Source organism: Etheostoma spectabile, chromosome 8 (assembly GCF_008692095.1).
Source record: "Etheostoma spectabile isolate EspeVRDwgs_2016 chromosome 8, UIUC_Espe_1.0, whole genome shotgun sequence".
Taxonomy (NCBI): Eukaryota; Metazoa; Chordata; class Actinopteri; order Perciformes; family Percidae; genus Etheostoma; species Etheostoma spectabile.
In genome coordinates, this window is record NC_045740.1 from 1405987 (window position 1) to 1417668 (window position 11682).

At 38.2% G+C, this 11682-nt stretch overlaps 1 protein-coding gene across 1 annotated transcript; it reads left to right on the forward strand.

Annotated features, from left to right (window-relative positions):
* The first annotated feature begins 2341 nt into the window (after window positions 1–2341).
* Window positions 2342–11413, forward strand: rhcgb (Rh family, C glycoprotein b). Its single transcript, XM_032522795.1, has 11 exons — window positions 2342–2709; window positions 6225–6414; window positions 7952–8102; window positions 8346–8493; window positions 8601–8767; window positions 9069–9206; window positions 9386–9522; window positions 9659–9783; window positions 9934–10007; window positions 10377–10444; window positions 11105–11413. Exons 1-11 carry the CDS (start codon window positions 2490–2492, stop codon window positions 11136–11138), a joined length of 1452 nt encoding a protein of 483 aa, XP_032378686.1. The 5' UTR covers window positions 2342–2489; the 3' UTR covers window positions 11139–11413.
* Window positions 11414–11682: the final 269 nt, after the last annotated feature.

The window sequence follows — 11682 nt, forward strand, 5'->3', positions numbered from 1 at the left end:
TGTTGATAAACAATGAAAAGATATATCTGGAGGGATGCAGACCACTCTGTATTTTTTACCTGCTCTGCGTTGCATATATTTGACAATACCAACATAAAAACTACATCAATGCGTTGACCAAACTTTTATCTCTCTTGTGATAATAATATTTTTGCCGCTTGGACCTCCTATCACTTAATGGCTAAGACAGTGATGGATATCATGACAGCCTGCTGATCATCCTGTGCAAGAACGGTGTTGTGTAAGAAATGTGAGGACAGTAGTTGTCTGAAAAAGGGCCTTTTTCTCTTCTGCTCCTGGTATTTCTCACATATGCAGCTCATACAGCTCACATACAGCTAACATATAGACCTCACTGGCACTCTTCCATCTGACATCTATGTCTTCTTGCCTCCTCTCAACTTGGATAAATTAATAACAACTGAGATAGGAAGAAAGAAGCTGCAAGAATATTGTTACAAATATTTTATCTAGGTTGTTGTGACGGTGACCCCATGGTGTTTTTTTACCTCTGGAAAAATCATTTTATTGGTATTCGGAAAATTAAGTTCTCTTTAGACCAGAGACCGTAAAACTGAGATGTCAAACATCGATTGTCCAGCACTCTTGGCCTGGTAAATGGAAATACTTTTACAGTTTACTGTTTTGGAAGGGAGAGTTCATTTCCCCAAAGGCACAAGTAAAGACATTTTTCAGTTTCTGACATGCTGCATCTGTTTAGGGTGACTCTTGTGACTCCAGCCTGACCCATTTAAATACCACAAGTACAATTAGCCGGAAACAGCAGGGTCAAACAGAATGGGCAGGTTACACATGTAGAGACATTTAGATTGAGTTAAAAGATTAACCAGATTGATGTAATATTTTATGCAAAATGTTAACTTCTCCCATCAAATCCAGGAAGTTTAAATGTCTAACTAACAAGTGTAAATAGGAATAAGTAACCATGAAACACAATGGGAGAGATCTGTTTTGAACATTACTGGGCCATTTTTAAAAAGCGACAGTTGCTGTTTTACTGCATGATGCTTGCAGAGCAGCCAAGTGGAAAATCATGACCTTGGTCTCTGTTAAAGAATCTCAATAACTTTACACGCTAGCCTGGTCCTACCACACTCTTGTACATTTAATTTGTACTGAGAGTAAGTGTTAACTTCCTTTAAGGCGGGTACTCTGTTGAAGTTTAAAACTATTGGATCTGCAAAGAGCCACTTTGGATCAGCCATAACCAATTGCTAAAGGTCGTGACGTTGGCTTAGCATCGCTAGCGTTAGCCTTAGCTAACTCCTTCACCCATAACGGAGCGGAAACTTTTCTTAAACCCTGTGGGGAGGAGGGCCACCAACAAACCTCAGCAAGATTGTTATTGCTAGGGCTTTAACTTCTGGATATTTGGCAGCGTTGCCACAACGGACCAAATGGCTTCGCTCGCATCTTTCTCTGCCGCCATTGGTACAGAACTCCCCGAAGGTTACGGAAGCTTAACATCATCGTTCTCAGCCACTATCTCTGTTCACTGATTGGACCGCCAAATATTTGAGAAAGTGGAGAAAACCTGCGAATATAACCTACCGCAAACCCAGACGGAGTACTGAAGGAAAATGAAAATTGAGCGGACGTACGTAGGAGGGCGGAGCCAGGCTACACACATACACACACCTTAAAAATTATAGCTGCGGAGCAACGAAGACCCCGTACTGATAGGCAACTGATAAGGTGAGTTGTATATCAAGCAAAAATAGGAAAGAATTCCATCTAGCTTCAACAATTAATGTCCTCAGTTCCAAAATGCTTATTGAGTGTTATTAAAAAATGGAGATGTAACATAGAGGTAAACATGCCCCTGTCTCAGCTTTATGGCACATGCTGCAGGCATCAAATTCAAAGGGAATGTTTGCAAAAAAAACTAAGTTAATCAGTTTGAACATTACATATCTTGTCTTGGTAGTGTATTCAATTGAATATTTAAACTGAAACGGATTTGCAAATCATTGTATTCTATTTTTATTTTTTTATTTTACACAATGTTCCAACTTCAGCTGTGATTATGTGCTGCTATTAACAGTGTCTGTGTCAGTGTTTATGGTTTATTGACCATGAGTTTCAAAAAGACATGTAAAACTAGTGGTAATGAGGAATGCAGATGGCAAAGATACATTCCTAATTGGCTGGTATTTTATACTGCATGCTTTGTCAACAATTAAACCCAGAGGACAAACGCAGCATGGTTGATGGGTAGACAAAACCCAATGCGGGTTATGATATGTCACCTGAACAGTGTCTAGCTCATATCAAGTGCAATAGAAGAAGGAGTGACTGTGGGAGTGTCCTCACATTAAAGCAAACACCCATCTTTTCTCCTCTTCACATTTGCTTAAGATGCTCAGGGTACTTTTACAGAGGACGGCTCACTTGAATAATTCAGTTGTGCCTCTTGATACTTTAAAAAGAAACAAAAAGCATACAAAAGATTAAAACTAACCAACACAATGGGCTGTGTTCAAAGCTTCAGGCAACTGTGTGACTATCCAAAGAATACTAATGTTCATTTCAGTTTTCCAGCAGTGTGCTTTGTGTGGCAAACTGCCATGATCATCTTGTTTGGGATTTTTGTTCGTTACAATGAAGAATCAGATTCACACTGGGTTGATTTCAAAAAGGCTCACAATCTATCCGACATTGAGAATGACTTCTACTTCAGATATCCAAGTAAGTGACCGAATTTTTGTGTTTTTATTTCTTCCTTCTCAAAAGTAATCTCTTTTTCAAATGTGTAATATCTCAATCATCTCTTGTGTTTTCTAATTTGATGATCTAGCAAACCCGAATCCTTTACACACCTGCCTTTGTACTAAATTTTTATGCATTCACATTTCTGCACTTTTTTTGCTTTTGTTTTTTGTTTGATCATTTTATTAATACTTTCTGTACTTCTATTGGCCTTTAGCAATATTCCTGTGTTGCTGACAAGGCTCTGACACCCCAGGTGCACATTCCCATGGGGACTTGACTCTGCTCAGGGTTTCTTTTCAGTTCAACTGTAGCTGACGAATCAACACTTCTTCTCTGTACAGATAAAGACACGCTTTATTATCATGTAGATAAAAATATATATAATTTAATGATAATGTACGTATATAGTTTGGGCTGGGCTTATTGTATTTGTGTGGTTGTATTCTACACTTTGGTGTCAGTGTCAGGCTAACAAGAAGCCATCTCAGAAATGGTGTTGAATGTCAGATGATGAATGAACATCCTGTCACAGTTTGTTGTCGGAGCACAAAGTATCATTTTAAAGTCAAGAGGTCTTCTCTTCCAACACTATGACACCGCTAGTGTTGATATGAGGATCCTGGAAAATGCTTGAATCATTTGTTATTTGTTACATCCCATCTGATATGATCCAGGGTTTGGGCTGTAATTGTTTCTACAGAAACTCATGTTTCATAGTACAGTGGAAGTCCACTGTATCCTGAGGTGTGTCATGTGAACTGGCTCACAAAAACAGGTCCCTGTTTCTGAGACTTTCAAGCACAACCCCTAGGACTTCCTGAGAAGATGGAATTGTTGTTAGCTAGAATAGAGCCATTTTAAGGATTTTGTTTTATTCCTTCTAATATTTCATCCGTGCATTATCATACATACACCTACACTACCGGTCAAAGGTTTGGGGTCACTTAGAAATTTCCATTGCACTCCATTATAGACAGAATACCAGCTGAGATCAGTTGCATTGTTTTTTTAACCAGGGCAGCAGTTTTCAGATTACATTATGTGCTGACATAATTGCAAATAGGTTTGCCAGTGTTTTTCTAGTTAGTTTTTTAAAATGATATCAGATTAGTAAACATAATGTGCCTTTGGATGATTGAATGAATGGTTGGTGATGGGTAATGTAGATATGCATTAAAGATCAGCCCCCCACTCAGATCAGCTGGTATTCTGTCTATAATGGAGTGGTATGGAAATTTTTAAGTGACCCCAAACTTTGGACCGGTAGTGCATCTACATTACCACTATCACCAACCATTCATTCAATCATCCAAAGGCACATATGTTTACTAATCTGATATCATTTAAAAAAACTAACTAGAAAAACACTGGCAAACCTATTTGCAATTATGTAAGCACATAATGTAATCTGAAATCTGCTGCCCTGGTTAAAAAACAATGCAACTGATCTCAGCTGGTATTCTGTCTATAATGGAGTGCAATGGAAATTTTTAAGTGACCCCAAACTTTTGACCGGTAGTGTACATACCTAAAAGACTTTATTCATTCAACTTTTATTTAAAACCAGTAGATCGTTGAGGGCCGACCCTCATTTGCAATGTCATTGAGTAATTACAAAGACAACAACAAAGCAACAACACAGAAAAGAAGAAACCATCATAAGAAAGATAATGAGATAATGATTTAATAAACAAATTAGGATGATACGGCTACAAAAGAAAGTACAATTATATAAATGAAGTAGAAGTTTGCAGGTTTAAAACCAGATTTCTAAATTGTCCATGTATCTAAGACTAACGCGTTACAGTAACACAATTACAGTAGCCTAATGTATTCATTTATGTGCAGTTTATTAATGCTGTTACGCAGAAATAGAACGTATTACTAATAAAAGGTGGGTAATCTTATACCTGTTACATTCTCAGTAACGCGAGTTACAGTGCATTAAACCCGTAATTGAGTAGTTTATTTTTTATTTTATTTTATTTTTTAAGAATTCACCAACACCGCGAAATATTATTGAACAGAAAAAAGTCTGCGAGTAAAAGAGTAACGTTTCCTGTTGCTGGAATTTGAAGAGAAGGTACGCAGGCCTAGATGGAATGTTACGCTGCGTTGAACCGATGTTGCCTTGTCACTGTCCACATGGTCCAACCAGAGATGGTATGGACCAAATCTCCCAACAGGTAGCCTAACGGTTAATTAGACTAATTGATTAATAATACAAAATGTGAATACATCAATGATGATGTAAGCTATTAAAGTGGATAAAGATGATGATCCGATGGTGAAAAGTCACAAACTACCTGCCAAGTCCCATGGTTGTTACTGTCACAGCAAGAAGGTTCTGGATTCGAATCCAGGTTGTCCCGGGTCTCTCTGTGTGGAGTCTGTATGTTCTCCCCATGTTTGCGTGGGTTTCCTCCGGGTGCTCCGGTTTCCTCCACCATCAAAAAACATGTACTAGGTTCTCCAGTCAGGGATGGGTTAAATGCAGAGAATGAATTTCGCCTCGTGTTTGCATGTGACAATGAAGTATCTTTACCAAGTCTTAGCCTATTTCTTCGGTTATTTTGGTGAAAGTAACTCAAAGTAACACAAAAGTAGTGTAAGGCATTACAATTCAGAGACAGAAATATTGTGATATAACTAATTACTCTCAAATGACAGTAACATTTTACATTTTGGAAGTGACTTGCCCAAAGGCTGATACAATGTCGTCTACGACCAAAGTATCAAAGGTTGTACCAATGTGTTAAAAAGCCTAAAGCCTGACTAAAATTGGCTCAAAGTGGATCCTCTAGACAGAAACACCTTAAAGTGTTTATTCACCAGTGATTCCAGGATCTTTGACAGACATGGCAGTTTGGATATTGGTCTATAGTTGTTGAGAAACGGAAATGTAAGGATTGAAAAGTTATTTGCTCTGTGATGATATGGGCTGGAAGCCTAAGAATAGGGGTCTAAAATGTCCTCTCCAGTACATTTCCTGTGATCAATGGTATGGGGAGTATCATATCACAAGGACATATAAATAGTTCTATACGTAAATGTATAGAAATTAATCAAAAAGAACAAAAATGGTTCATATATAATTTCATTCATAAGTAGGAACTAATCATATACATGAAAATGATTGGCTAAAACAATACTCATTGCTGAAATAACAATGTCTTAAAGACATGCTATTTTGTATGTTTATTTTTTTGCATTATATAATGTGTCTTTCCTTTTGGAAAACATATTACAGAGAGCAGAGCGACTATACCTGCAAGAAGCCGAGAATATATGGAAATATTGATTGTCAAATGGAGGACGTACAGTTTAATCAAATATCATAACCTTGACAACTTATTTTGCAGAATCCTTGTTTCGTTTCTTTATTATAATAATGCATTTACACCAATTTGTTCTGGTTTTGCAATCCTTTCCTCCATTGTGCCAATTCCCATGATCATCATCATCCCTCCCGTCTTCTGTCTTCGACCTAGGTTTCCAGGATGTCCATGTAATGATCTTTGTTGGATTTGGCTTCCTGATGACGTTTCTTAAGCGCTACAGCTTCGGCGCGGTGGGTTTTAACTTCCTCATCGCAGCCTTCGGCATCCAATGGGCACTGCTAATGCAAGGCTGGTTCCACTCCCTGGATGCGGAGGGGAAAATCAGAATTGGAGTTGAAAAGTAATTGTTTGGTTTTATTCTTAATGAGTCCAAAGCATCTCTTCTTTTCTTCTTATTGTGTTTAATTTTGATGAATGTATACAACTAACAACAGTAACCTGTGGCTCAATGATAATACAGTGCATGAAAGGCCACAACTGTGTCCATCTCACAGAAATGATGTTATTCAGCTCTGGCTCTTTTGTTTTTACTTGAAAATGCGTCTTATCGGAATACTGCAGATTTCCACTTGCATGGTTTTCATAGAACAAAACACATGGATACACTGTGAGGTGGAAAAACCAGTCTGACTGACATTATCTCACAACAATATGTCTAGGCAGTAGGCAAAACAGTGTTTGTGGACACAATAGCTTGGAGGTAAACAGAAACTGATGATACTGCTGAGGTGCCGCCTTAAGTTACTCTGTTTCAACTTATGCTCACCGGTCACTTTATGTGCTACACCTACTCAACTTCTTGTTGACATAAACATCTAATCAGCCAACCATGTGGCAGAAACTCAATGCATTAAGGCATGTAGACAAGGTCAAGATGATCTGCTGTAGTGCAAACCAAGCATCAGAATAGGGAAGAAAAGTGACTTTGAACTTGGCATGGTTGTTGGTGTGTGCTGGTTTGAGCATTTCAGAAACTGTATACCTACTGAGATTTTAATGCACAACCATATCTAGGGTTTACAGACATGGTCTGAAAAAAAGAAAATGCCTTGTTGAGGGCAGAGATTAGACAAGAATGGCTGCACATGTCAGCACCGAAAACTGAGACTGCAATTGGCAGAGGCTCTCCAAACTTGGAAAATAGAAGATTGGAAATACAGATGATATACCTATCTTCTAATGGTACTAGCAAGGGGTGCTTAATGACGTGGCCAGTGAGTGTATTTAATGGCTGTATTCCTGTGAAAGAGAGAGACAGTGTAAGAGTAGGATAACTAAAGTAAGTAAGTGCTCAAAATGGCCCAGTTATTCTTGAATGGTTGTACTCTTTATTTGGTTTACTGCATCCTTTTTTGTCCAGTACAAATTACTAAGGAACAGCTGAGAAAAAAAGAAACTAAACTGTTTACAGATTCAAACTCCTGGCATCAATTAATCTATAGCAAAATCACATTAAATCACAAATGACGCATATTTCCAAATGTAGTGAGCTACAAACAAATTTTCATCTAAATGAGCTGTCCTCCAACCTGGAGAAAAAACGTTGGTCACTAGTAGCAGCCGGCGGTGCTTAGGGACCGTCTATAAACTACAACACAGACACAAAAATAACTATTAATTTAATGACTAAATAAAGTAGTGTCTCCAAACTTATGTTTTAACAGTAAGTTTTGTAGTACAATTACAAGGAGACAAGTTATAATTAAGGTACGTTTGGAGACACTACCTTATTCAATCTTATTGTACTAATCCTTATTTAAATTAATAGATGTTTAATTTTCTTTTTCTCGGATGACCCCATGGGGGCTCCATAGATTACAAATGCTGTCATATTTCCTTATTTGTCTGCTACATTTTGATGTTTTTTCCTTCCTTAGCCTGATCAATGCTGACTTCTGTGTGGCGAGCTGCTTAATAGCCTATGGGGCAGTGCTTGGTAAAGTCAGTGCTGTCCAGCTGCTGGTTTTGACTCTGTTTGGCGTCACATTGTTTGCTGTGGATGAATATATAATCCTGAATGTCATACATGTAAGTTAAAACAACAATTTATTTTATACTTTAATATCATTAATCTGTACATCTCATGGTGTACAGTAGCTGATGATGTTTGCACAACTCGCTAAATACACCAACTGTAGGTTGGATGTTCTCAGATCTGTGTATTTATAGTTCAGTTGCCCTCTGACGCTGAAACTGAGGATATGTCCAAATCCTGGGAAATTCTTATAGCTGTAATTATTGAATCTGCTGGTAAAATCTTCTTTCCTGTAGGCCAGAGATGCTGGGGGCTCCATGTCCATCCACACATTTGGAGCTTATTATGGTCTTTGCATCTCGTGGATGCTCTATCGGCCGAACCTGAACCAGAGCAGTCGTCTGCAGGGCTCCGTCTACCACTCAGATGTCTTTGCTATGATTGGTGGGCATGATTTATTTACAGTATTTGCTTTCACAAAACTTCCCATTGTTCTAGAGATAATTTGCGTCTGCTGCATTTTTGAGATCCAGCGTGCTTTCTGCTCATAGGCACCCTCTTCCTGTGGATGTTTTGGCCCAGCTTCAACTCAGCCGTTTCAGATCATGGGGACGGGCAGCACAGAGCAGTCATCAACACCTACCTGTCTTTGGCCTCAACTGTGCTCACTTGTATGGCCATCTCGAGTCTCTTCAACAAGCATGGAAAACTAGACATGGTAACGACAAGCACTGGTTTTTTTTGTCTGTCATGAAGACTCATAAAGTTAAGGTAATATGTAAGATGGACATGATAATAGGAGGAGTGTCTATTTGTTAAGCTGACAGTACAGCTAAAACAGATCACCTTGTTGATTTTTCAAAAACAGTGGCTGCCTTTTGCTCCACCTGAACAACTGAACAAGTGATTAGATGCATCAGTTTCAACTGATGCAGTGAACTCATTATTCAGTAAAGAGAGCTGAAACACAATTTTTTCTGTGACTAATAGACACATTTTTTTTTTCTCGCATTTTCCAGGTTCATATCCAGAACTCCACTCTTGCTGGAGGTGTTGCAGTGGGGACTGCAGCTGAGTTCATGCTGATGCCTTATGGTGCTCTGATCGTAGGATTCTGCTGTGGTATAATCTCCACACTGGGATATGTCTTCCTCACGGTATGGTATTTATCTGGTTTATTGTGTTAAAGCTATTATGAGAGAGGCCTCCATTTAGTTTTTGAAAGTGTTCATCAATCCTGACAGCTACAGAAATGCACCAACAAGAATGAAAATACCAAGATGAGTTAAGATTTTTAAGTAAGCCTAACTAATACTAACTGATACGTCTCTTTCAGCCTTTCATGGAGAAGCATTTGAAGATCCAGGACACATGTGGAATCCATAACCTGCATGCCATGCCAGGAGTCATAGGTGGCATCGTGGGAGCAATTACTGCTGCATCTGCATCAAAGTCCGTCTATGGCGAAGAAGGGTGAGTGGCCCTGCTTACAAGGGCATGGTAACTTTTGAAATAAATGGATAGAAGATTAAAAACCAGTAAAAGATTTCTTTGAATCTTTGTTCTGAAAGAACACTGTTGTGACTTCCGCTCTTTTTCTGTATTAAAGGCTCATTAACACCTTTGACTTTGTGGGTGATTTCAAAAACGTGGTACCCACACAGCAGGGTGGGTATCAGGCTGCAGGCCTCTGTGTGGCTCTCTGCTTTGGTGTGGGCGGAGGCATCCTTGTCGGTAAGGAATAAGCACTTCAACAACCCTTCAGTTTGACTGTGTAACCAAAAATATACAGTATGCAAATAACTGTGACATTACTGTGTATGAACAAGATGAATGTGTTTGCAGGACTGTGTTGGGATAATTACTTATTTGTATTATTTTCAGGTTGTATCTTGAGATTACCTATCTGGGGTGATCCCGCAGATGACAACTGTTTTAATGATGAGACTTACTGGGAGGTAAGAGTATTCTTCATAACCATAAAGAGGTTTTTACAGTTTGAATGTCAATATCAAACCAAAATGCAATCAATAGTTCATTTAATTAATCTACAGAAGTTGTAAAGTTATAAATACAGAATGATATAATTACTCTTTTCTTTCTATTCTCGATCAGAAACATTTGACTGTTGTGTGTTCCTTACCATGTTTATCCACTCATTGTGTACATCATTGAATGGTCTACTGTCGTTCTGACACCACTGTTTACAGAGAAAGGGTTCATTAATTCCATTTCATGACATCAACAAGTGAACATATCATAAATACATTTACCAGTAGTTTTAGTGAGCAACTATTATTCTCCTTGAATCATGTTGTTGTTCACAGCTTCCTGAGGATGAAGAGGCCGTCACACCAGTCCTTCACTACAACAACCACATGCAGAACAAAGATGTGTAAGTGTCCTTTTCAGTTCATGTGACAACAGCATTCTGGTCATGGAGCTATGCTAATCTTAGGAAGTGCCTGTGTTGTTGTGGACTTTGTTTCATTCAGTATCCTCTTGGTGGCAGCAGATCCACATTTGCAGAGACTACATGTGACTGTAATTCTGACCCTTTGTTAGGAATACTGTCTATTCATACTGTTGAAAACAGTGTGAACACAATATCTGGATTGTGTCGGACAAGGGGGGGCAAAAATTTCCAATGAAATCTCAAAATGCCTCTAAGAAGGTGTTTGAGGGTCTATTTCTGTCATTCAGTATGGACTAGATTATGTAATGCTGACATGGACCTTGTGCTCTGTGTGCGGTGCAGTGAAGCTCACCTGTGCTGTTTGTTGATGTTTTTTTTTTGTTTTTTTTACAGTACAGCTCCGTGTGTTAAGCTCTTCAAAGTGACCTTGAAGTCATGTGTACTGAGGAAATTAAAATGATGTGATTTATAATGAGTCAGTGTAATCTACCCAGTAGAGTGATAAGAGTGTCCAGGTTTATCTTCCGGCCATAAAAGAAAATACATGTATCAAAACCTCGACAGCACACACTGTGAGCTACAACCTTTCCGTGAGGTTTCCTTGTTTTTTACACATTAAATGATGCTCCTTTCTTTCAGAGCGGAGTCAAATTTCACCATGGAGCAGACCTGACGCTAGGGCTTGAACCTGATGGATCTCTGTCTTTATCACACTGCCCATTTGTTCCTTTATGTTCTCCTGCTGGACAGAAATGTTAATATCAGTCACTCCCTTCCAATTAAAACAAGTTATTTTTCAGTGAATATACAGTATCTCCGTCAACAGGTTTTTGTTTGTTTGTTTGAAGTGAAAAAATCTGCCAGTGGAATCAAATCTTTTCTGTTTTACAAGATATATATTTTCAGTTGAAATCAATTCATATTAAATCTAACATATATGTATGAGATGAGTGGCAATCTTTGTGATTTGTGGAATGATTTGCTCACTGCAGAATTTCTCTCTTGTTTCATATAAAACCAGATGCAAAGGCTCAGACTAAATCCAACTTAAACATGTCCATGAGAACATAACTAATGTTACTTTAAGTGGTTGTAAGAGAAATATTTGAATCATGTTTTGATTTGAATAATGTTTTCTTCAAATCCACTTTGTTTTCACACCTTTTTGTTTGTTATCAGTTTAAATAATTTATTTTTTTATTTTTTATTTTTTAAAT